Genomic DNA, 26,902 nt, shown 5'->3' with positions numbered 1-26,902 from the left:
AAAAGTGCCAGTGGGTCTTGGATGACCAAAAATGGCCAGAACTTGAGTTTTCAGTCTTGTCTGAAAAACAGAACCTCTATAGTCATAATGCCCTATTACATCAGGCTGGTACAGTAGGTCAAAATGCCCTATTGAATCACAAATACCACTTCTGCAGTGCCCTAATATTTTTCTAGTAGCATTCACTTTCTAGTACTGACCGGTGCCTGCTCTGCTTAGCCTTCAGAATCACAGCCCACCGCAGCATGGTGCCCCTTTCTCTTACACTGGCAATGTCTCCCTGCTCATTGCAACCACTAGGTCAGCAACCACTAGGTTATATTTCATTGGAATGTTTTTGTTTCCAGGTTGATTGTGGTGCTGATGAGTGTTTGGATAACCTGTCGTTAAAGAACTGTTTCCTTAAAGGTGACTTCCCTGCATCTGGATTAATCTAGACCTGTTCCCAGTTGTCAATGGGATCTCCAGTTTCACAGGGCAGTCTGAAACAAGTTCAGTAAATTCCCCAAAAAGCAGGAATCCTCAGTGGGACTGTTCAGCAAACCATGCAAACCCCACATTGAATACTGGGTCTTGGTGAGGTAATTAAAGTAGTGATTATAATCACTGGCAGGAGTGCTGGCTTCTGGTATCACAGTGCTATCCTGATGCTATCCTGTACAGTGCTAATATCACCAGGGCCACCAAATGTTCCCCATTTCCCACTGGCCTGTGTGTTTGCTCCCACTTTGAGCAGTCATATGATTATAATCAAAGAGAACTGACAGAGATAAGGACATTCTCCTCATCACAGAATATGTATGAAAAGAAAAGTAACCTTTTCCTAAAAAATTCCTGTGGAATGCCAGAGGCAAAATAGAAAAAAAAAATTAAAGAAAGCCTTACAAATGTAAGTAGATGTAAGTGAAAGGATGCAATCATTGGACTTTGCCAGATGAATCAGGAAGATTGGAAGTAAACCCATTCACCAGCATGTCCATCTGTCTATTAAAAACCAAACTTTTCATAATCCTTCTTATTACTCAATTGTAGTGATGGAAAGACTTTGGGGTGGTTGCTAAAGAGAAAGGTGGCTTTTTCTTTTGGTATTTCTTTTAATTATATTTCAGTTTTTGCAGGAATAGCACAGAAGTCTGATAGGCTAATAACAGAATATCATACCCAATCCCGAGAGCAGACTCCTCCAATTCTGAATCGGGAGAATAAAAGTCTTTTAATTAAACATTGTTGTATTATCATTTCATTCTCCAAACTTGATCTCTGAAACATTTTCTGTTGTGCTGTGATGCCCAGATCTCTATATCTGTTCCGGAGATAGAGATCAGAAGTGGAGGATTAGACAGTATTCAGAATATCTTCAGAGTATAGATTCAGAGGTTTTAAGGCCAGAAGGGACCACTATGGTCAACTAGTTTGACCTCCTGTATTACACAGGCGAGGAATTTTCCTCAAGTGCTTCTTCTATCAAGCCCATAACTTCTGGTGGAGCTAGACTATATCTCTTAGAAAGTCCACTCAGTCTTGATTTTGAGAACTTTCAAGTGACAGAATCCATTACATCCATAGATAAATGGTTGTAGTGCTTATTAACCCTCACTGTAATGTGCACCTTATTTCTAGTCTGCATTTGTTTAGCTTCAGCTTCCAGCCATTGGAACTTGTTATCCCTTTGCCTGCTAAATTTAAAGCCCTCTACTGTGTGAAGCAGGGTTCAATGTGGCCAAGGAAATGAGTAATGGTAGAAGACGTCACTCATACCATTACCTTCTGTGCTGCAGAAATTTGAGATTAGTGTCCCTCTCCTTGCCCTTCTGCCTTATTTTTTAGAAAAATATAATTAGACTGAGAGCAGGGGAAAGAGGTGGCCCTCTTAAAACTTAAGCATATAAAAATAAAAATGAGTTATAATTTCCCAACATACTTCTAATGCTTTCAGATTGAGGCTGCTTCTTTTCTTTGAGATAAAGCAATGAAAAATTGAGCAAACTGAGCCGTTTGATTGGTGGAATGCTCTTGGGCACCATTCGATTATATTGGACCTCATTCAGCAAGGTGCTCAAGCACGGGTCTAATTTTAAACTTCAGTTGAATTACTCCTGCTGCAAGTTAGGTCTGCTCTTAACAGTCTTGCTGAATTGCGGCCTTCAGCATATACAAAGAAATCTTTATTTACTATTTGCCTCATTCCTGAATAATAAAAATCCTTCAACAAATTGTTGCTGTAAGGATTGTAAGAGAACCTGGCTGGCATCCAGCAGTAAAAAATGTCTTTCTTCCACTGCTTTAGCTCATCACAAAGCATAAATATTAAAAATGAATGTAATTTCACCTCATTGTGCAAATGTCTGCAGTTTTTAAGAGGATTTTGCCAGGCTGAAATATAAATTAAAACAGAACGAACAGCAAAATTGCTTGCCTGACGTGCTCGCATTGTTTTAGAATATGAAAGCATAAAGAATTTTTTAAAACCGCATTTTCTTTCCCCTATTTATGCTAGCTGTTTGCTTTTCTTCCCGGTGAAACAGTGAAACAGGATTAGTTAATTTCACTTTTGTTGCTAATCAGTTTTATGCCCTGGTCCTCCTGCACCAGTGTGGGGATGTGATGATTAAATTGGAAACATGATAGGGAAATGCAGGGCTGGATTAAGGCAATCCAGGGCCATAGACACACTGTGACTTGTAACTCCACCCTTATGGTCATGCCTCTGTGACATGGTGTGGCAGGTGGGCCCTCTCCTCTGCAGGCTGGGCCAGCAGCATGAGGCCCCTTCTTTCCCCTCGGGGCAGCATCAACATTCCCTCATTCAGAGAGGAAGGGGTGGCAGCAATCCCCCCTCCATGTATCTGGTTGAATGGGTGATTGGATTCACTGCACTCTTCTCCTCCTGCCTCAAACACAGTCCTCTGCTGGGGTGGTGTTGGCTGGGTCTCGCCGAGTGGCACGTCTTGGAGATAACATTCCATTGAGATGCGTGGGGAAGTTCACACCTTTCAGGCCATCTGCAGACTCAGGCACTCAATTGGTTACACCTGGGCCACCCTTTTCAAACTTTTCTTTATACCTCTGAGGACTAGAAACTTACTAATGAAAGCTGTGGTTTTGATGTAATAATCATCTGGCTCCAGGATCCGGATCCCTAGACATAGGGCTATAGTGCCTATGGCTTAATCTGGCCCTAGAGAAATATCTTTAAAATCAAACAAAAACTTACACTGAATTAAAAACATTTCTATTAATATTAGATTTGTATGTTCTTTTAAACAATCCCTCTCCCATTTTGTGCCTAAGATGCTGGGCAATGTTAACCCAATGCTGCGTTATATTTTCACAGCAGTGATCGTTTATTGCCTTCTTGCCTTACTGACTCCTCACGAGAGTTTTCATTGGTCCAGCACTTTGTTTCAAGTGCTGACATGTATAATTTTTATGCCTGGAAGTGACCTCATAAAGTGATGATGTCAAATAGAAAATTCCATTCTTTTCTATATAGAGTATTTCCATTCTCTGTGCCTGGCCTTGTGCACTCTGAGTTACTTAAGGGAATACGTAATGCCCACCTACATCTCTTAAACGAAATAATCCGAAAGTGTGAGTATGGAGCCAACAGAATCTTTTCATCAGAGACGACTTGTGTCGAACTTGGTTGTTGAACATTTTAAACCCTCGTCTGATGCTGACATGAAACACACTCTGTTCTGGCGATTCAGGTAAGTACTTGATCAAGTCCTTTTAAAAATGTATTTAATTTTTGATCTACAAAGAAGCTACGATGAGTCAAATTCGTCCTCCATATAACTCTACTGTCACTGGCTGGCGCTACCAAGTGATGAATTTGACCATTATTTCTTTTTGTATTACATTGAAGGCAGAGGATTTTTGCATTCTGCTTGACTAAATCTTGGTGATTGTTTCAGTAAGAGTTTAATGAGGGAGACTGTTCTTAAACATGCATTTAAATTAAATACCAAACAATTTTTGCCCTAGTGCCTTTAAATTGATTGCTAATAAAACTGGGCATCGGCTCATCTGGGTATTCTGGGGAAAAGAATGGGAATTCCTTTGTTGTCTTGGAAGTTTCTGAAAAATACGGAGAGCTTCTCCGTGATTCTGGATTAAAATAAAAATAAAAATTTACCACCGAACATGCAAATCTATTTTTAACTCATTGTAGATTTCACAATGATTAACTACCCCTGAAGGCAAAGGGCTGTATTCTTTGCTAATTCCATTTGTAATCGGTATTAGGGAATGTCTAAAGGGGAGGGGGAGAAATCCACCTTGTGCCTGACCTTGTTCTCTTTGAAGTCATTGGGAAGGAGAATCGGCCTGTCATTTGCCAGACTCCGAATGGTCCTAGAATTTACCGTATTTTTTTGTCCCTTCAATTGTTTGATAGGAGGTGGGACACTGAATTTTGTGCATATATACGCAGATTACTGCAGAATCCCATGCTCAACTCAGTCATGATAAGCATCATCTCACTCAATGCGCTGTTCTTGGCTATGGAGACTAATTATGATATTCAGCTTAATTCTTATGCATATCTGGAGGTAAGGAGCTGGGCAATAAAATGGGTGGTAAGTTCTCCTTTCATTTCACTAGCATCTGCTGAAGATGTAGAAAGTTTTTAAAGTGTGTTTTTTTTTCTATCCATGAATAATTGAGTAGTAAAGTGAAACAAAAATGGGAACCTGCAATACAGAAACCAATATGTGTCCACTTTTCCATGTGCAAAACACACCAGTATTGGCAAATGTTCGGCCAAATCCTCAGCTGAAGTAAACTGATGTAGCTGCATTGACACCAGTTTGCATCAGCTGTGGATCTGGTCCAAGGTGCACTTTAAGAAGCGACCTGGGAACTTTGCGAACAGGGACCGCTACCAGGGAGTTTGGGGAGGGAGTTCTCCAGGTGAAGGAGGAGCAAATACGAGACCATTGGGGTAAGTGGCTGTCTGTAGTGTGTGTTTGTGTTTGGGGGTTACTTGCTGTGTGCTGAGCTTGTGTTTGTTTGTTTGTTTGTTTTGTTTGAGGGACCTTGTGCTCTGGCCAGCAGTTGGAAGCTGTGAGTTTCTAAACAAGGTTTGATATCTAGAAGCCTCTGTTCACTGGCTGAGCCTTAGTCAGGGGGTGGGGCTATCAAGAAGCCCAGGGCTTTATAAAGCAGGGAGCTTTACGAACAGGGACAGCTAACAGGGAGTTTCGAGAGGTAGTTTGGAAGGGGAGTGGGAAGAGGGCGAGGTACACTTGCCATTCTTTAAAACCTTTAAACTATAATCAAAACTTCTTGATTTAAACAAAAACCCTATCTTTAACTTAGGTAGCTGTAGGAGAAAATGCAGGCAGAAGCCCAGCAGCAGGGTGGTGGCTATCCTGTTTATTGCACTCGGTGTAGCATGTATGATTACCTGCCCTGTGGGGGGTGGTGTATGTGTGCATTCGGTGCACGGAGCTCCTGGCCCTCAGAGACGTGTATGGGCTTTGGAGGCCAGGGTGGCGGAACTGGAGGAGCTAAGGGAGGCAGAGAGGTATGTTGATGAGGCCTTCCGGGACACTGTAGATTTGTCCCACCGGTCAGACAGTCCCTGTGCTGTTAAGGAGGATGAAAGGCCCAGAGAAGGAGAGCGGTCAACGGGAACAGAGGGAAACCTTCCCATAGTTGTGACCCTCCTTCCAGATGGTGATGGGGTGTCCTCTCACACTGAGGTTACCTCTCCGGGGGAGGGAACTCCAGTCATTAGGAAAAGGCAGGTGTTAGTAATGGGAGATTCGATTATTAGAAACATAGCTGAGTTTGTGATGACGGGGAGAACTGTATGGTGACTTGCCTGCCTGGTGCAAAGGTTGCGGATCACTCCAGGCATCTAGATAGACTTATGTGTAGTGCTGGGGAAGATCTGGTGGTCGTGGTACATGTAGGTACCAATAACATAGGGAAGGGTAGGAGACACATCCTGGAGGCCAAATTTAGGCTGCTAGGAAAGAGACTGAAATCCAGGACCTCTATGGTGGCATTCTCCGAAATGCTTCCAGTTCCACGTGCAGGGCCAGGTAGGCAGGCAGAGCTTCAGAGTCTCAATGCGTGGATGAGACAATGGTGTAGAGAGGAGGGGTTTAGATTTATTAGGAACTGGGGAAACTTTTGGGATGGGGGAGCCTGTACAGGAAGGATGGGCTCCACTTAAACCAGAGTGGATCCAGACTGCTGGCACTTAGCATTAAAAAGGTTGCAGAGCAGTTTTTAAACTAAGAGATGGGGGAAAGCCGATTGCTGCAGAGGTGCATGTGGATCGGACAGAGACTTCTCTTAGAGGAGAGTCTATTGATAGAGATTCTCTAGGTTTTAGTCAGGAGGAGAGGATGGAAGAGGATAAAGTATGGGCCAGATCAGATGAGAAACATTCACATAAAGAATCTGACCCATCAGAAAAGGGCAGACAAATAAACAGTGACAAGTTTTTAAAGTGCTTGTACACAAATGCTAGAAGTCTAAATAATAAGATGGGTGAACTAGAGTGCCTCATGTTAAAGGAGGATATGAATATAATAGGCATCACAGAAACCTGGTGGAGTGAGGACAATCAATGGGACACAATCATTCCGGGGTACAAAATATATCGGAAGGACAGAACAGGTCATGCTGGGGGGAGTGGCACTATATGTGAAAGAAAATGTAGAATCAAATGAAATAAAAATCTTAAATGAATCCACATGTTCCATAGAATCTGTATGGATAGTAATTCCATGCTCTAATAAGAATATAACAGTCGGGATCTGTTATCGACCACCTGACCAGGACAGTGATAGTGACCATGAAATGCTAAAGGAGATTAGAGAGGCTATCAAAATAAAGAACTCAATAATAGTGGGGGATTTCAATTATCCCCATATTGACTGGGTACATGTCACCTCAGGACGAAATGCAGAGACAAAATTTCTCAATACTTTAAATGACTGCTTCTTGGAGCAGCTGATACAGGAACCCACAAGGGGAGAGGCAACTCTCGATCTAGTCCTGAGTGGAGCGCAGGATCTGGTCCAAGAGGTAACTATAACAGGACCGCTTGGAAATAGTGACCATAATATAACAACATTTAACATTCCTGTGGTGGGAAGAACACCTCAACAGCCCAACACTGTGGCATTTAATTTCAGAAAGGGGAACTATGCAAAAATGAGGAGGTTAGTTAAACAGAAATTAAACGGTACAGGGACTAGAGTGAAATCCCTGCAAGCTGCATGGACACTTTTCAAAGACACCCAGAGGTGAAAGTAAGCCAGTATGGTATGCCGTGCCGGACCCGACCGGCTTCCCTGGCGGTGATTTAAAGGGCCAGGGCTCCAGCCACTGCATTACTGCATTACTCAGGGCTGAGGCTCTGCCCCCAAAGGTTTAAATAAAAAAGTCAACCTTATTTTATTTTCTAAAATTAAATAAATGAATAAACACAGTGGTTGAAGCCCAGTCCCAGTGACTAACCCTACAATAACACTTTGGTGGGTGTGGCTCTGCCCTGGTGAGTAACCCTAGTGTGGCTCTATACTGGGGATGGGGCCAGAGCAAGAAAACCCAGGACAGTGTCAAGCTTCACAACCATTTATTATTACTGAATTATTTTTTTAAATGTCACGACGGGGTCCTTTTAGTTGTTGCCAGTGTTTTTTTTTAAACCTTAAAACGTTAACACCACTAACTTGAGCTCATATTCAATATTTAGTTTTCATACTGAAAAATACTTATCTCCCACGCACACCTTGATTTTCTTGTCTTACACAAGTCAGCTACTGTACACAAATCTCTGAGTCTTTATAATGTATCCCAGTAATGTGGAAACCAAAAGACAGGCCTGGCTAATGTCAAGAAGTCCATTCACATCTTGGAAAGTTTTAGAAAACTCTACTTCCAGAAAAAGACCCTGCTCAGGGAAAGGGAGGATGCATCGTCTAGATGTTGGAACAGGTGATGAGGTATCAGGAGACTTCAGGTTCTGTCCTTGGCTCTCCCACTGACCTGGGCCAAAACACAACTGCCCCATGCCTCAGTTTCCCCATTTGTACAATATCCTGTGAGGGGGTAATACAACTCTCAATAGCAGATAAAAATGGTTTTATGATTAATGACATATTTGGCATTTGCCTGACTCCATTAAATAAACATCTTCGTCCCTCTTCAAGATCAGTTTGCACTCTTGATGGCACTCCTACAGTGTGAGGTGGAGTTATGTTATCAAGTTTGACTGGCTCACCCGGGCCCACTGCATGAGGCAGTAGGTGCAGTAGATAAGACAATTTCCCTGGGTGAGACCTATTTTGTTCTGTCAGTTTTAATAGTGTATTAGCAATTGTTCTCATTTCAAGTGAGTATTGTTCTGGGTCCTGTTAGCCAACCCAATTGTTTAGACAAGCGAGAACTATCCTAAGAATTGACTCAGAAGAGGAGGGCGCATAATGGTCCACAAATACATTGGGTGCCATTATAAAAGTGGTATTTACTGCCCTGTGGTATTTATGGTATTCCCTGCACTTGGAATGGTAAATTTAACTATGGTAAATGTCCAGTTTCTAGTGTGCTCAGCATATTTGAAGAGTGAAAACACCAAGGAGGGAGAGGAATTCTGCAGAGTGGTACACGGCAATACAATTAAGAATTATTTTGGGTGGAACATGGCAGTGTAACTAGGAATAGTAGGGTGAAATTTAAACTGTTAGAGAAAATTCCCTAACAGTGAGATGCATCCAGGTTTCCCAAGAATGTGGATCCATGTTATTTTAGGACATTTAAATGAGACTGGATGAAACACAAGCAGATGCCCTTTAAGGAGCAGCCTTGTGATGGCAGGAAGAACTAAACGCCTGACTATTTGCATCCCTGTGTATCTCAGAGTAGGGTAGAGCTGGTCGTGAATATAATTCAGGGTATAACAGGAACAACTGAAGGCTCTTTTCTTCTGTAATCAAAGCCCTCTCCTCGCAACGACATGCTCTAGACTCATATTGTTTTCTTTTCAGCTGGCCAATCTGATTATTATATCCATCTACACCACCGAGATTTTGCTGAAGTTTTATGTGGATCCCTTGAATTACTGGAGGAGTGGCTATAACCTGTTTGATGTTATCATACTTCTCATTGCTTACCTCCCATATATCATTGACAAATATGACGTCAAACAGTACAGGACATGGAATATAATTAATGGTTTCCAGGCACTCAAGATTCTGAAGCTTATCTCCTACAGCAAAGGCATGAGGGTAAATTGATTATCTATAGTTACAGTGGAAACACACTTCTGATTTTTATATCCAGGCCATTACAACGACACTTGTAAGCAGTCATGGGATAAGAGGGAAAGTTCTCTCATGAATTGGTAACTGATTAAAAGATAGGAAACAAAAGATAGGAATAAATGGTCAGTTTTCAGAACGGAGAGAGGTAAATAGTGGTGTGTCCCAGGGGTCTGTACCGGGACCAGTCCTATTCAATATATTCATAAATGATCTGGAAAAAGGGGTCAACAGTGAGGTGGCAAAATTTGCAGATGATACAAAACTACTCAAGATAGTTAAGTCCCAGGCAGACTGCGAAAAGCTACAAAAGGATCTCTCAAAATTGTGTGACTGGGCAACAAAATGGCAGATGAAATTCAATGTTGATAAATGCAAAGTGATGCATTTCCCAAAGTGGTGCATAATCCCAACTGTACATATAAAATGATGGGGTCTAAATTAGCTGTTATCACTCAAGAGAGAGATGGTGGAGTCATTGTGGATAGTTCTCTGAAAACATCCACTCACTGTGCAGCGGCAGTCAAAAAAGCGAACAGAATGTTGGGAATCATTAAGAAAGGGATAAATAATAACACAGAAAATATCATATTGCCTCTATAGAAATCCATGGTATGCCCACATCTTGAATACTGCGTGCAGATGTGGTCTCCCCTTCTCAAAAAAGATATACTGGACTTGGAAAAGGTTCAGAAAAGGGCAACAAAAATTATTAGAGGCATGGAATGGCTGCCATATGAGGAGAGATTAATAAGACTGGGACTTTTCAGCTTGTAAAAGAGATGACTAAGGGGGGATATGATGGAGGTCTATAAAATCATGACTGGTGTGGAGAAAGTAAATAAGGAACTGTTATTTACTCATAACACAAGAACTAGGGGCCACCAAATGAAATTAATAGGCAGCAGTTTTAAAACAAACAAAATGAAGTATTTTTTCACACAATGCAGAGTCAACCTGTGGAACTCCTTGCCAGAGGATGTTGTGAAGGCCAAGACACTAACAGCGTTAAAAAAAAGAACTAGATAAGTTCATGAAGGATAGGTCCATCAATGGCTATTAGCCAGGATTGGCAGGGATTGTGTCCCTAGCCTCTGTTTGCCAGAAGCTGGGAATGGGCAATGAGGATGGATCACTTGATGATTACCTGTTCTGTTCATTCCCTCTGGGGAACCTGGCATTGGCCACTGTCGGAAGACAGGATATTGGGCTAGATGGACCTTTGGTCTGACCCAATATGTCCGTTCTTATGTTCGCTTTCCTTTCTTTTGACTTAAGGTTTTTGTTTTCCAACTTTTTTGTTGCTCTTTGGATCACATTCACCATAAATAACTGATAAGGGCACAGCATAGGAAGAGCGGTCCATCATGCAGAAGGCCTAGGTTCCGTTACCTACCCTAGGTTGCTTTTTAATCCTAATTTCTGAAATGGCACTGAACATGAATTATCCTGGGCGACTCTTGCAACTAAACTGTGTTCTGTACCAGTTGAGCTGCAGCCATTGCTGGTACCTGTTGTCAAAACCAGGTAATTTTCTTAGTGTAGACAAGCCTTCATTGCCTGGAATGGCGGGCAATGCTTAGGGCAGCATGCTCAGGGAGTGGGTGACGTTGCTCCATAAGGAGTCCAATCCAGTATTATGGGTCATTGTGATTTGTAATTATCCCCCCTCCTCTTAAATTTAGTGGAGTTTTCAGCAGAGGCTCTGCAGCCTTCTGACAGCATTCCATAGGATGCTAAAAGGGTCACTGCACTCATTACTGAACAAAGGCAGGATAAACCGGTGAGAGAGCGTCTGCACACAAAGTCGCACTAGTTTAAGTAAATCGATGCAATTTTAGGTGTCGAGTAGGGCTTGGTCTCTAGTTAAAATGTATACCAGCATAGCTGTGTCAGTCAGGGGTGTGAAAAACCAATACCCCCTGACCAACAAACACAGCTATGGCCACAGAAGTGTGCGTGTGTAAACATAACTAACATCATTTGAGCATGGAGACCTTCCTACACTCACAGGAAAATTCCTTCTGTTGATGCATGCTGCATGTACATTAGGGGACTCTGCTGGCCTGGGCTCTGCAGCGTACAGCTAGCCTAGGTCTCAGTGACATGCTAATCCAATGCCTGTAACATTGTAGTGGAAGTAAAGGCAGGATTGTGGCCCCACCAAATGAATCAGGCTGGAGTCTGAAGCAATTGTGGCTGCTTACAAAGGAGACAGCCTGTGTTTATACAAACTTCCCAGCTTAAGATGTGCTTCGCTGCTGAGGGAGAGGGATAGAAAAATGAATCGGGGCTGTCAGGAGAACTTCAGTGAATCCTGAACAGACCACCTTATTCGGGAGCCACCTGTCTAAAGAACCCACTCCAAAGTAGCTTGATGAGAACTGAGTACAATTCAGCCCTAATTAGAAAAATCAAGCAATTTTTGTTAGGCCCTAGAGTTTCACTGAATTTTGTTGTAATAGAACTAACCCCTTTAGCGGTTATCGTTGGTGCTGTAGCATAGAGGTAGCTGTAACATTTGCAGTGTTCTCTGTCTGTTAACTGTGTGTGCTGAACCTTCTCTAATGATGTTGGTTGTTAGTTGAGTATGTCGGGGGGAGCGGAAGCAATTTAATATTTTTTAGTTTTATAAAGTCCACAGTATGAACATTATTTGCTTTCTGCTTCTCCCGTGTTCAGGAGAGATTTTCCTTGACTTTTTCATTTCACCACAGTGCTATGAATGGGAAAAAATAGCTATTAAAAACGTCACACATGCTATCTTAATCCATTTAATCCAGTTTTCTCTCAAGCACACATTTCTTACTGAGTTTTCTCTGGACAACCCTGGAGGTTTATTTTTTAGTAGGGCGTTAATGTGGGTAGTGACTGCTTAGCCTGCATTTCTGCATGTAATTAATTGATTGGGTAACCCACCAGAAGTGGAACATTTATGGGAATAAGACTCTTATAACGTTCACTTCTGAGCCTTCCTTCCTCTAGTTTGGATAGTAAACTTCAGGGATTGCCAGACGTTTATATGTTAATTATTCAGTGTAGCTGGAAGAGGGGACAAAATTGAGGTATGTGAAATAATGAATGTATCAGGTGCTGCTATTTATCCTTTCTGATAATACTACAGCAAGGAGACACAGCAAAATGAACAGCCATTTACATTTTCTAAAAGCTTTTTTTTAAACAATGGTCGATGATTAACTTGCGGAACTCATTGCCACTGGATAAGAGTGAGACCAAGGTCTTACCAAGGTTTTAAACAAATAAAATACGGTAACTCCTCACTTAATGTCCTCCTGCTTAATATTGTTTCAAAGTTTCATCACTGCTGAGTTAGGGAACATGCTCGTTTAAAGTTGTCCACTGCTTGTAAGAGTCTGTGGAAGAGCAGCGACTTTACAAGGGAGCATTGCGCAAGTTCCTCTTCTTCGCCTCCTTCTCCCCCTCCCTCCCAGTGCTTTCGCCACCGCCAAACAGCTGTTCGGTGGCGCTTAGGACTTTCTGGGAGGGAGGGGGAGGAGCAGGGAAGCGCTGCGTCTCCACTCCTCCCCCTCCCTCCCAGAAAGTCCTAAGTGTGAAGTGCTGGGGGAGGGGTAGGAGTGGGGAAGCGCGGTATCTCTGCTCCTCCCTCTCCCTCCCAGAAAGTCCTAACCACTGCCAAACAGGTGGATTGGGGGTGGGAAGAGGTGGGCCTGGAGTGGAGCAGGGAAGGGAAGATGCGGGCCTGGAGCATCCCCCGGCAAAGTCGGTGCCTGTTCTTCTCCGGGTAAGCTGCCACTGCTGCTGCGAAGGTACTTTGTAGCGTCCTTGCCTACAGCAGGTTGTGCAGGGGTACTTCCCAACCACAGCATAGTACAGTACAGTATCTAATGTCTTTTGTCTGCCCTCCAAAAATGTCCTTGGAACCTAACCCCCCACATTTACATTCAACCTTCTGGGAAAATTGGATTAGGTTAACATCATTTCACTTAAAGTTGCATTTTTCAGGAACATAACTACAGCTTTACGTGAGGAGTTACTGTAAAATAATTTAAGGTAAAACTGGGCATCTAACTCGCATTAGGCACCAAATCTGATTAGGCCCTTTTGAAACTCCCATTAGACACCTATTTGCAACTCTGGGAGTTTAAACAGCTTTGTAAATCTTTCCCTTAGGAGCCTAAGATTTAATGAAAGTCAATGGGACTTAGGTTCCTAAGTCTCTTAAGTACTTTTGAAAATTGTACTCTTGGGCATTTCTATGGATAAGAACATCCAGGTTATAGGATAAAAATGGATAAGGAGTATAAATCCTCATGCTTCAGGGCATAAGCCTGCCACTTCCTATTCCAAGGCAATCAGAAAGATCCTTTATGAGCAGGTTATCCTGTAATTGTCCATCATGGTGTTTCTTGCATCTTCCTCTGAAGTATTTGGTACTGGCTGTTACTGGAGACAGGTTGCTCAATGGACAATTGCTCTGATCCAATCCGGCATTTCTTGTGCTTTTAGGGACCGAAACTCTCTGCTAAAAGACATTCTTTGTCAAATATGCTACAATTTGCCCCAGTGGGCTTTGCTGAAGGGGTGGGAGGTTGTTTGTACCTATATGTGTATTATAATGAATTAATTGAAGTCTATATTAGCCTTTAACGGAGGAAACTGTATTTAATACTGAAAACTCAAACATATAACACATTCTTGGCACACATCCCTTTATTAATTAAAAGACTCTTTAAAACACACTGCCTTACACCTTGGGGCAATAAATTTCCACCTCGAGGAAATAATTTCCTTGCTGTATTCCGTACAGAGCAGTTCTGTTAGCTGTGATCCCAGTCGTCGTGTAGGCTCCATTTATCCTTATTTCAATTTGAAAATAAACTTTTTAAATGCCAGGTTGTTCCAAAAATCAACTGTTCTTCTTTTTTTTAAAATGTATTTGGGATGAATTTCAACATATTTACAGTTTAGGAAGACCACGAGCCACAAGGCTGCGTCTTAATCGCAGAAGGAAAGAGGAATTATTATGGATTTCTGGAAGTATACAGGAACCTCAAGATGTGCCATAGAAACTGAAAATTATTTGATGCTTCTATGCAAGGGGCACTTGCTAGACTGCAGTCACCAATGGCATTTTATGGCTCTCTTGTTACCTTCAGCTATGGGTGATTGTCGTTGTTTAGGATTATGCGCACAACCCAAATTTGCTGAACACCATGACATACCTTGGTAAAAATGTCATATTATTTTTGTGTAAATGGCTTTTGTTCCTACTCCCAGACACAGATACAAGAATAAAATTAGGCACTGAGTGCCTGGGACAAACAGGGTTCAGGTGGTGGCTACGTTTCCGTGGACAAAAGATGAAGGTGACCAGTGTGGGTTACCTTGGAAGCAATGTCTGTGCCCAGATCTCTGAAATGTGTCATGCTTTATGTCTGTTAGCAGCACTCTACAAGGTGTCCCTTCCTGTAAGAAAGGGCATACAGCTTCTATGTTGAGATGTTGACATGATTTCACACACCTAAGCAGCTGTGACATTCCAGCCAGTAGAGGGCAGTGGTGTTTACGTGAAGGAGGGAAGAATCCTAGGGAGTTGCAATAAATTATAGATGGGACTGGTAGCACTGCCTATTATTCAGGTTGCCCGATACTTCCCATTATAACAGGTTTCAGAGTAGCAGCCGTGTTAGTCTGTATTCGCAAAAAGAAAAGGAGTACTTGTGGCACCTTAGAGACTAACAAATTTATTTGAGCATAAGCTTTCGTGAGCTACAGCTCGCTTCATCGGATGCATCGCCACTGTATTTTCCACTGAATGCATCCGATGAAGTGAGCTGTAGCTCATGAAAGCTTATGCTCAAATAAATTTGTCAGTCTCTAAGGTGCCACAAGTCCTCCTTTTCTTTTTGCCCATTATAACAGTGGTTCTCAACCTTTCCAGACTGCTGTACCCCTTTCAGGAGTCTGATTTGTCTTGTGTACCCCCAAGTTACACCTCACTTAAAAACTACTTGCTTACAATATCAGGCAAAAAACTACAAAAGTGTCATGACATACTATTACTGAAAAATTACTTACTTTCTCATTTTTACTATATAATTATAAAATAAATCATTTGGAATATAAATATTGTACTTATATTAAAGTGTATAGTCTATAGAGCAGTATTAACAAGTCATTGTATGAAATTTTAGTTTGTACTGTCTTTGCTAGTGCTTTTTATGTAGCCTGTTGTGAAACCAGGCAAATATCTAGATGAGTTGATGTACCCCCTGGAAGACCTCTGCTTATCCCATGGGTACGCGTACACCTGATTGAGAACCACTGCATTATAAGACCCCATTTTCAGTTGATTACTGTATAACTTTGCCAAACTTTAGCCATGCAGTCTGAAATTTTGTATGCTGGGAGTCTGCCTCAGGCTAAATATTTTTGAAAACTTCAGCCAAAATATGTCTGCCATTTCCAAGAACAAGTCTAGGGAAAATACATTGTTTTGCTCATGCTAAAAAAACTCTGGCAACCTGTTCTTTGAAAAGCTCTAGTGCGCCTATGCTTTTGAGCAAGGACTGTATAGTTAGTGTGGTGGTGGTCTTTATGACAGAGATGAGCCTTTTGCCATGCCCGTGAAATTCTGCCCAAATTATTAGACTTTCTTTGCACATGCTCAGTAGAGATTTCATAGATTTTTAGCGGCTAAAAACTCCGAATCTTCCCTGAGCAAGCTCCATCCCTTCACAGGTCCTATGTGTGACCGGACTGTGCATGCCCTACCCGACAGAGTGACTGAATGTGCTCCAGCCCACGGGCTATAGGGGGTCAGCAGGACTTTCCCTGTAATGGTTGCTCCCAGCTGCTCCAGACCAGGGTGGGTCTGGGCATTGGAATTGAGATCAGGGAGCTTGTCTTGCCTGTGTTCTCAGTGACCCCTCCTCCCTCTCCCCTGCTGGCACATTGGCAGTGAGGAAGAGGGGACAAAACAGGACTTGGGGAGGGAAGGAGTAGATTAGACCAAGGAGTCTGGTGAGACGGAGACTGTGGGGAAGAGAAACTGGGACGGGGAATGGCTGGGCAAGGAGCCTGGATGGGGAACTAGTATGGGGGAGGGAGCTTGAGGGGGAGGGTAGGCTGGAACGGGATGCTTGTGTGGGAGGGGAGGCTGGGAAGGGTTGGGTAAGAAGACAGGAACTGGGAGCCAGTGAAGGAAATGCGGGGAGGGACTGGGAGTCCTTTGGCTGAGGGGGGAACACTGAGATTGATGAGGCAGGGTGGGAGACTGGGACTGGCTGGTCAAGGAGACTAGGAACCATTGGAGCTGTAGTCTTTAATTACAACATCACGTCCTATTTTTCCCCCAGGACCTCTGCCTCATTCAGGGTGCGTGGCCCCAAGCCTTATTTACTGCACACTGTTCAAACCCTGCTCTGAAGACGGGATTATTGATTTTGCCATGGGCTTTTCTGTGGTGCGCATCACTACAGTATCTTGAGTGCGTCACAAACAACCAACCCCCTGTGAGGTGACGGGGTGGTGTTATCCCCATTGCGCAGATGGGGAACCGAGGCACAGACTGATTAGGTAAAAAGTATCCACTAATTTTGTCGGCCCAAACTGAAACACCTAGGACCTGAAATTCCATGGTATTTAACATTATCTAGCACTCTATATGTTCAAAGCACAACATCCCATTGACCAGTTGCAACGGTGAGTGCTCAGCACTTCTGCAAATCAGATCCCAGGTATCATGTTTGACATAGAAAATGTGGGACGCACTATAAGTGACTGTCTGTGAAAAGTTTGGTTTAAGTGACTTGCTCAGCATCCCACAGAAAGTCTGTGGCAGAGGCAGGGATAGTATCCAATTTTCCAGGGCAGAATTCAACTGCCTTAACTATGAGATCGTCCTTTTTCTTCCTGCAATCCTTTGTCTCATTCACTTCACACCTTCCAACTTGTGCAACAGATAAAGCAGGGGTCTTACAGACAACAGCCTCTTTTACTACACAGCCCTGATTCATTGCCAGAGCAGGTCCATCCTGTGCACTGAATGAGGCAGGGGTCATATGGAAAAAATACTATGTGGTCATGTAATTAAGACTGTGTCATAAGCATACACACAATGGTACCTAATTAAGGTTATGCAAGCAATCTTAACTTTGGCTTTTCCTAACTTCTCAGGGCTTGCTTTTGCAATCTTAATAAAGCTCTTTCTTTTAATATAGATTTTTTTGTTTATAATACAGATATATCTTCAAGCATTTTTATGTTGCAGATTGCTTGAAAGTATCTTATAGCTAAATATTGTGTTACTTTTCTCAGATAAAAAAACAAGGTTGTTTTAACCTTATTGGGCTTTAAATAAGTTATTCTCTTCCTCTGATTCATACTCAGGAAAAAGTAAAACTGAATCCTTTTTAGCTTTATGCAGTGTATGGTGTATGAGCAACGTTTAGGACTTCATAGATAATGACCAGCACTTCAGTTTGCAATCAGGAGTAATTAGCAACTAGTGCAGAGCCAGCAATGCAGAATATTGTTTGCTCTTCTTTACTTAAAAGGTGAGTAGCAGCATTCTGCACTAGCTGAGGCTTTTCAGTGGCTGCAGCAGGATGGCAGGGCTCTGTCAGCAAATATTAGAGCCCTACATGAAACAGTTGATGTTCTGCTGACTCATTGTGTTAGGTGCATCCAGGCAGAACATCAGTGAGAGTGGCCATCTAGAAATTGGGAATTAGTGGAGATCCTGGAGGGAATCTTTAGCAAAAGCCAAGGTCAGGGAAGCTCAGACTGAGGTTTCTGGTGTGTTCTTCTCTTTGTTACCCATAAAGCCAAACTGCACAAAAGAAGCAAGTTTGGACCTTAACTCCAGGTCTGTGTAGTCTGTTGACACAGCATTTAAAACACCACTAGCTGGTTTATGCTATCTCTCTCACTATTGCTATCATTGTTGGAGCTGCCACAGTCAAAAATTTTAGGGAAAAAGGCTAGTGTGGATGCTGCTCTCACCTTAAAAAGGTTCAGCATCTTGTCACATCTGACCTGGATGGAAGCTAGCTGCATGAAACGCAATCCACATAAAATGGAGGTGATGCCTAGTGCCAGAAGGAAACATCTGGAGGAGGGTGCGACTGCTTCCTAAATTATTGACATGAGTATATATTTCTTCGGGCAGACAAGGTTTAGGAAAACCTGGAACTATCCACCTGATTGCAGGGGAAATCCTTAATCCATCATAACAAGATTAACTATTTGGCAATCATAAGGGATTGGAAAGCACATTGTACATTAGCTTTGCACAAACCTCTTAACAGGAAGTGCCACCTCAACGGATCAACTGGGTAAATTATGGAGTTTTAACTTGAGATGCTTGAGACATTGTCTAAAAAAGGAACTGATAAATGGATAGTCCCTGAACCAGTGTACTGCATGAGACCCTCTGGCATTAGCACATTTTTCATAATCAGGGGAAATCATCAAATCCATTCATTAGCCAGTGTCTGGAGTAATATAACATTGGTGCAAGAGGCTGTGTGTAGTTTTGTGCAACCTAGAGTTAATAGAAATGTTTGCAATTTGGCAGAGATCCATTACCAATGGTCTGATTTAAGCTGTATTCCCAAATCAGTACACATTAGTTCCTAAGAGCACCTTGTGTACATATTGATGTCATTCATAGGATTTGTTTTGTCTCTCAGGCTGTTCTTGCCTAGTGAACCCCTGGTTTTCAGCGATTTCTTAACTTGTGCAATACACGGGGGTTACAATAGTGGAAAAGACCAGTGGCCCATCTGACACCCTGACTCTGATCAAGCAGTATTGGAAGCATCTAGTCAACTATACAATGGTGATGGGAGTGGGAATTTCTTCCTGACCCCAGTTCATGAGCAAACTCTAAACTGAAGCATGAGGATTGATAACTCTTGTAATTTTTATCCAACTAATTTAATACAGAAGTTCTTCTTACAAAGTGTCTAATCTTTTATGAACATAGTCTATTACTCTGTTAATATTGTGTGGCAGTGTACCCAACAATGTAATTAAAAGAGGTACGAAAAATTGTTTTTTTAAAATGTGCTCCTTTTGAATTGATTGAGTGTTCTTGGTTGTTTTAAAGGACACCACAAAGCTCCTTAATTTTTCATCTTTCCACTTATTTATACGTTTGTCCTGCTTAATAGTAGAATAAACAAAATGAATGGTAAAAGGATTGTGGACTGCATGGCTGTTAGCTAGAAAACATGAAAGGTTGCAGTTCAGAAAGAGGGATGATGAGACCTTGACCTTCCAGCAGCTGGACTCTTGAGATGATAATGAATAATACTCGGCACTTCTATAGTGCCTTTCGTTCCAAGACCACAAAGCATTTAAACATGAATGAATGAAGATTTACAACACCCCGTCCTAAGGTGTAATGGGGAGTCAGTGACTGAACTGGGAATAGAACCCCTAATTCCATAGTCCCAGTCCCAGGCTCTCACCTGTAGGCAATACTTCCTTACTGCTGACAAGTAGAAAGGACTCTCCTGTAGTTCAAGAGGAAGAACTGTGCCGGTAATGGCCACACATGATCAGGACCTCGATTTTTCAACGGCTCACTTTACAGAGACAGACCACCTCCCCCAGCACAGGACCCTGGGGGATTGGCTCAGAACAGGCTCAAAGGGAAGAGTGCCACCTACCGAATCACCGACACCACTTTCTGTGCCGTTATGTGAATCAAACGAGCATTTTCTGTTGTTTAGAGCTGCTTGTCTCCGCTCTAAACTGCACACATTTGGTTTTCTCTATTGCAGAGTTTGATAGCAGCTCTAGGCCAGACTGTGAAGACTGTGATCTATGTCCTTGTCTTGCTGTTCCTGTTAATGTTTATCTTTGCCATTTTGGGTTACGGATTGTACGGAGACCCTGAAACCGGAGACAGTAAAAACTGGGGCAACCTAGCATCTGCCCTTTTCACTCTCTTCAGTTTAGTAACGGTAATTTCTGTTGTCCTTTCCATTTTATGTCTGCCTGTTATAGAAACTATTGTAAGTAATCATTACCTCTGATTTTGGTCAGGATGTTGGGGAAGTCATTTAATTAAACTGTGATTGTTCTCGGCATTAAAGGTGGTGGGAGTTGTTCCCTGGGTTTTATTTAATGTCAGGTGGTTGTGAAAATTCAGTTTGATGGATAGATTCATTTTTCTGGTATTAAAGATTCAGAGGGGAAAGCTTGTTGAGCTGACAGCAATGCGATATTTTGTAGCTTTCATATGGCATCTGAGTCTGGAACTCTAAGCAACTGGGGGAAAACTGAGTTCAGTTTAAAAAAGAGAGAAAGAGAGAGAGAGAGATTTAATCTGGTCTGTGAGACAAGCTGTGGTTTGGAACTAACTGATCAGAGATTCAATACATTTGCAGGTTGATGGCTGGACGGACTTACAAGATGAATTAGACAAACGTGGTTTTAGTGCCAGCCGAGCCTTCACAATAGTGTTCATCTTGCTGGGGTTCTTTTTGTTTTTCAATATGTCTATTGGAGTTGTGATTATGAATATCCAGGTAAGCTGGGTTTCCCTTATGCTTTGTGTGTCTCTAACTACAGGGCCATTTATCTGAAAACTAGTGCGTGCACCTTTTGAAAGCTGGCTTTTTGACACTGCTGGAGACCGAAGTCCTCTGTCCACTGCACGGGAACAAAATACCTTCCCCACATAGCCCTGCTAGTTTGCCTCAAACCGGAAGGGAGCATCTTCGAGGGAGAATGGTAGTGAATTCACTGTTCCCATTTAGGGTCAGTCCTAGGCATAAGTACAACAGGCAGCTGTACAGTGCCCTGGCCCTTGTCCGTGTCATGCAGAGACAAATGGAGCCAGCCAGAAACTCTCCATCCTCACTCAGCTGCTAAATCTCTCCTGTCCTTCCAGTCCTATCAGCTGCCAACACCTCCCATGTATGAGCATAAGGGACGTTTGCCTGAAGCTCCACACACTGCAACAGAATGAAGGGCAAATTTGTGTCCATTGAAATTCATGGCCTCCTGTAGGGTTTCTTGCAGCTTCCCCTGAAGCATCTGGTACAGGCCACTGCTGGAAACAGGATACTGACGTAGACGGACCGCTGCTCCAATTTGTTATGGCCATTCGTATGATCCTGGGTCATCCTGGGTGAAACCGTTAGCAAGGGTGCCAACTGTGAGGTTGAAATCTGCTAGACTGACCCTACCAAACTCAGCAGGTGGTAACAGCTTTGTTGCTACCAGTTTGGGCTGGATTTAGATCAGTGATTTAAAGGCGAAAGTATCTCTGATTAATGGCGAGTCATCCAGTTAAGACCATTTAACATACACTGTTTTGGTATTTATAGGACTCCACTCAGAATTATGAACGAGAGTTTAAAGCAGAAAAACAAGCTGCTCTTCAGGCTAAAAAACAGGCCATGTTACAAAGACAACAGGAAGAAGTAAACATGCTAATGCACCAGCAGGTAGATGCACTGAATTGTTTTTACTTGAAGTTTATTGAACAGCATACGTATTACAAACAAATGTAAGATACAGTTTAGTGATGCAAGACAACATAGAGTTATCTTCAATATAGGACTTTATAGTCATTTATCTCACAGAAGCAATTTTCTAAGCTTTTTCACCTTTTGAAATAAGCCAGGCCCTAGACCTTCATCTGTATCCTTTTATAAGTTCATGTGCCTGTGTGTATATATATATATATATGTGTGTGTGTATACATATTTCATTTTGAATCTTCTATTTAAGAAAAAAATTCAGAGTGGAAAACTCCCCATAATATTTAAAATAATAATAATTTCCAAAACGGATTCCCACTGCTGTTTTTTTCTGAAATATTTCTGCATTGTTCCAATGTTATTAACTGTAGGTCAGTTTGTATTATAATGGTATCTCCATGCTGTGGATTTATTCCTCAGTAACCATATATTTCTTTTGATTTGTTAAGGTCTATGGTCACCATTTAGAAACCCAGTAGAATCGGGTCACAGGCACCTTTCAAAGATGACTTAGGTTATGTCTACACTCTCCCACAGATTGGACTACAGGGGATGTGAATAGCAGTGCAAACCAAAGTGCTGCATTGTAACCCCCCCCCGCCCCCATGTGAGTGCTGCAGATGTGAACTTGAAGGTTCCTAGTTTGCATTAGTGTAGTCCTGTTTGAAGAGGACTACTTTTCCGCAAACTAGGAACCTTTTAGTTTGTGGTGTGTCCCCCGGGGGAGGTACAGTGCAGCACTCTGGTGTGCACTGCTATTCACATTCCCGTAATCCGAACTGTGAGGCAGTGTAGACAAGCCCTTACTCAAAATCAGCTTTCTTCCAGTTCTTTAAGCAGAAATATCATTTTCCATGTCTAACACTGAGTCCATTTTGACAGGTTTCAGAGTAACAGCCGTGTTAGTCTGTATTTGCAAAAAGAAAAGGAGTACTTGTGGCACCTTAGAAACTAACCAATTTATTTGAGCATAAGCTGGATTTGTGCTGGAAATGGCCCAGCTTGATTATCATACACATTGTAAGGAGAGTGATCACTTTAGATAAGCTATTACCAGCAGGAGAGTGGGGTGGGAGGAGGTATTTTTTCATGCTTTGTGTGTATAAAAAGATCTTCTACACTTTCCACAGTATGCATCCGATGAAGTGAGCTGTAGCTCACGAAAGCTTATGCTCAGATAAATTGGTTAGTCTCTAAGGTGCCACAAGTACTCAGTCCATTACATTTTTCTAAAGTCTGTTTTTGTGAACTTGAAATTCATGTAATGTATAATATTGATTTTTTTACTCTGACAATTTTTGAAAATGAAGCTGATTTGATATAATTGTAAACACTGCTACTTCAGTGTAGATGATTGGAATAATCTGACTGCCTATCCCCTGCCATCCCTTCTGCTCATTCTCATTATTATCAGATATAATTTAAATGTAATGCCGACAGACCCCGGTCATCGGCAGGTGGGATCAAACCTGGGACCTCATTTTTCTCTCTCTCTCGTGGTCTCGGTGCTACTAGATGGGACAGAACACCACACCCAGGAGGTGTGTGGGTTACATAAACCGCTCAGTTGCTCTAACCTTTCGGTATAAAGTAATTGATTCAAGTTCCCTAGTGGGTGACTGATTTAAGGTTAATGATTTCAGTTCCATCCAGTATCCACTGCGGATGTAAACTATTATAGGAACAATCTCTTTGGATGAGACCCTGAACTGCCGTCCCCTCTGCCAGATCTGGTAGTTGTTGATGTGCAAGACAAAGCTCCTATGACACTTCTGAAAAGAAGTAACTTTGGCATCCTGGCCGAGGTTCTCTCTGGGTATGTCTACACTGCAGCTGGGAGCTCTGCTTGAGCTAGCACACTACAAATAGCTGTGTGTTCATTGCTGCACTGGCAGAGGCTCGGGCGAGCAACCTGGGCTCAGATTCCGGGGGTCAGGTCAGTCTGAGCTTGGGGGGCAACATTCACACTGCACTTTTTAGTGGGCTGGCTCAAGCCGAGCTAATGCTACCCTGTCTACTTGGACTGTGAGGCTTGCTCCAAGCTGCAATGTAGACATACCCCCATGCATTTTAAAAACAAAAGTTATAGGCCAAAGTTCCAGCCCCTCTTCCAGTTTTGCATATCCCCTTTTAATGCTCATGAAACCAGGCACTCCTCACGCATGTTGCCAGAGCAATTGGCTGTGTGTGCAAAGCTGGGTGGGAAAACTGGAGGTCAGGGTTGAAAGCCCAGTAAGTTATTGCTGGCCTAAGGCTCCATCTGTCTCCATGGTCCCTGCACTGCTATCATCTTTCATAAAGCTCCTTAAGATACCTGGAGAACGAAAATCCCTGTATAAAAACCCATTCTATTTTGATAATGTGTTTTCCTGGGATATTTTTTCACATTAGAAAACCAGTGAATATAAAACCTTCAGTGAATTGGTGGAGGACTTTAAAAAGACATTACATCATTCTGATCCTATGGTCTTAGAAGATTTTTGTGCCAGTGTCCCATTTATTGATCTTTATTTGACATCCCTCGATCTTCAGGATAACACAGTTTACAGGTAGGTAACGTAGGTGTAAAGAAACGGAGACCAACATGCTAGAAATCTTAAAAATGTGCATTTGAGTTCTTGTTTTCTTTCTTTGGATTAAATACAGGCCATCCCTTTGGCATGGTTACTGGAGAGTCTGTGACCGATTAGTCTCGTTGGGTGAAAGAGCTGCAGATCTCTGAATGTGAGGGCAGAGTTAAAGACATTTGACCTAACTGAAACTGATTGTCAGTGTTTACAGGCCAAAGCTTACAGAAGCTTTGATAGGCTGTTGCTAAAGTCCAACAGTCTTGGATATTCCATGGATGGTTAAAGCTGTGTTATGCAATGGCACTGTGGTAACATTGACCTTCCCCTCACCTTTGCAGATCTCTTGCTCTAGGTTCTGAGGTCTACTGCAGATGATGGTGCTTCTCTGTTCTATGCAAATAGTCTGTAGAGTGCTGATACTTATTTCTGGTATTAAGTTATTGCAACAGAATGCCTTCCGATGCAGGCACCATGCTTTGCCATGCTGGGGATCTGAGTTGGTTCCTAACCTTGGTCCTTCATATTTGAGTCTGGGAGCTCTGCAAAGGCACTTTGGTAACAAAGCCATGGTATTATGGCATCAGGTATTACGGTCTTTGGCGACACACATACGGAGCATAGGGCCTGGAATTCAGGGGCTTGTGCTCCAAAACTACTTGAGCTAAAGGAGAAGCTATGCGATGAGAGTATCATTAAGTAGCACTCTTTATGAGACAGCCACAAAGCTATCCCAAACCCTTGAGCAGATTTGACATTCCATTCAGTAGAGGGCAGCGGTACATATACACACTGGCCAAAACATTTACAAGCTCCCCCACCAGCTCCCTGCCCTCCACCCCAGGAAAGAGTGTAAGGAAGGAGAGGAGTACCCCAGATGTCACTGTAACCTCCCAGGGTGAAGGCATGCAGTGTTAATGATGAGATCTTGGAGGGAACTGATGTCCAGCCCTACTGTTTCATTGATGGGAAAGCTATCATGATGTGGTCCTGTGTGGGATGGAGCGAGTAGGAAATGGAAATACTCAGTACCTGGCAAGTGAAGAGGCCTCTACTAGGGAGGATGAAAAGAGAATGCACACACGAAATAATGCTAAAACCCAGAAAAAGCCTCCAGAAAATTTGACTGTATAATGGGACCTGATTTGTCATCTGTTACTACAGCAAGATTTGGAATTCTTTGGAGATGGAGTAAGAAATCTTTCTTCATTGTTTTGCACATAACCCCCCTCAAAGAGCTGATTATCCAATTATTGTTCATCATTCTTTTTATCTTCTTAAATGAACAGTGAAAGCTCAGATTAGTTGAAGAGACAATAGTTCCACGTATACGTTTTTCACTGCGCTCTTCACATTTTCCATTACATTTGAATGCTCTGAAATCATAATCTGCTATTAATTCAGCCATGCTCTTATCTTCTCCCTGTAGGTTACAAGAACTCTATTATGAACTTGTTGGCACATTGAACACCATCTTGGAAGACATAAGAGAAAAATCCAGGCTGCCCCCTGGGAATGATACGAAGAGTTAAATGTTCTAGCATAGAAAATGTGATGCTTTGCCATTGTAAAAAGCATTGTTTAAAAACAGAGCATAAATATACATAAATAAAAATAACTCCGAGGAGATTTACTTCCCCCTTCGATAACTTACTGTAGAGTGTCTCCTTATAATAATACTGCACACTAATGCAGTACCTTTGATTAGAGGCAGTGTGGACTAATGCATAGAATGCTTGCCTGGAATTCAGAAGACCTGGGTTTTATTCTCAGCTCTGTGACTCGCCTGCTGGGTGACCAACGGCAAGACACGTCACTGCTCTGTGCCTCAGTTTCCCCATCTGTAAAATGGAGATACTAACCTCCTTTGTAAAGCACTTTGAGATCTACTGAAGAAAAGCACCAGATAAGAGCTGGGTATTATTTATTTATTTATTTATGGACCTCAACATGCCTTATAAATATTGATTTAGATATTATTATTGTGCATTTCCATTTTACAGATGGGGAAGCTGACAGGCAGAGAGATTTAAGGGCCTGAGGCTTTCTGGAAAGTTTGTGGCAAACCTGAAATTAGATCCCCTTCTCTTGATTCCCAGTCTAGTGCTTTAACTTCCAGATCATCCTTCTTACCCTTATAATTCAAAGTATCCGTGAGCTAAGGTAGGGACAATGCTAAACGAAGCATTTGAAACATACTAAAGAAATTGTCCATAATCTCTCTAAGTGTAGCAGTTCATTTTAGTGATAGAACTCCAGTTAGATTCTTGGCTGAACCTGTTTGGATTTGGCCCTTTGGAGATTTTTAGGCAAACACACTCACTGTGCTCTGCATTAACTCTTGAGTAAGTGAAGAGAGATATGTAGCTGTTTCTCAATGCAGTGCACGTTGTACTTATATAGGTAACTGTAAGGTGATTGACTGAAAAGTTGGCCTTTGGCAGTGATAACGTTTTTCTTAAGATCTCACGCTTTTGCAAAGCCACTGGTGCAATTCCACCTGCAGCCATGACTGTGGGAGCATGTGTGTTGATCAGCCGGTGGCATTTTAGCGCCATCTCACATA

General features: G+C 42.3%; 1 protein-coding gene across 1 annotated transcript; it reads left to right on the top strand.

Moving 5' to 3' along the window:
• Window positions 1-3,597: 3,597 nt before the first annotated feature.
• CATSPER3 (cation channel sperm associated 3) lies at window positions 3,598-25,923 on the top strand. The gene is made up of 8 exons (XM_043520702.1): window positions 3,598-3,710; window positions 4,262-4,553; window positions 9,012-9,251; window positions 20,060-20,242; window positions 20,669-20,809; window positions 21,614-21,733; window positions 24,161-24,318; window positions 25,766-25,923. Exons 1-8 carry the CDS (start codon window positions 3,598-3,600, stop codon window positions 25,866-25,868), a joined length of 1,350 nt encoding a protein of 449 aa, XP_043376637.1. The 3' UTR covers window positions 25,869-25,923.
• The last annotated feature ends 979 nt before the right edge of the window (window positions 25,924-26,902 follow it).

This window comes from Chelonia mydas, chromosome 8 (genome assembly GCF_015237465.2).
Source record: "Chelonia mydas isolate rCheMyd1 chromosome 8, rCheMyd1.pri.v2, whole genome shotgun sequence".
Taxonomy (NCBI): Eukaryota; Metazoa; Chordata; order Testudines; family Cheloniidae; genus Chelonia; species Chelonia mydas.
This window is presented reverse-complemented; position numbering and strand designations above follow the sequence as displayed.

Coding starts and splice junctions, on each gene's coding strand:
- CATSPER3 (XM_043520702.1), top strand. CDS start 3,598: ATGGAGCCAACAGAATCTTTTCATCAGAGACGACTTGTGTCGAACTTG. Junction 9,252..20,059: donor CCTACAGCAAAGGCATGAGG/GTAAATTGATTA, acceptor TCTCTATTGCAG/AGTTTGATAGCAGCTCTAGG. Junction 20,243..20,668: donor CTCTCTTCAGTTTAGTAACG/GTAATTTCTGTT, acceptor ATACATTTGCAG/GTTGATGGCTGGACGGACTT.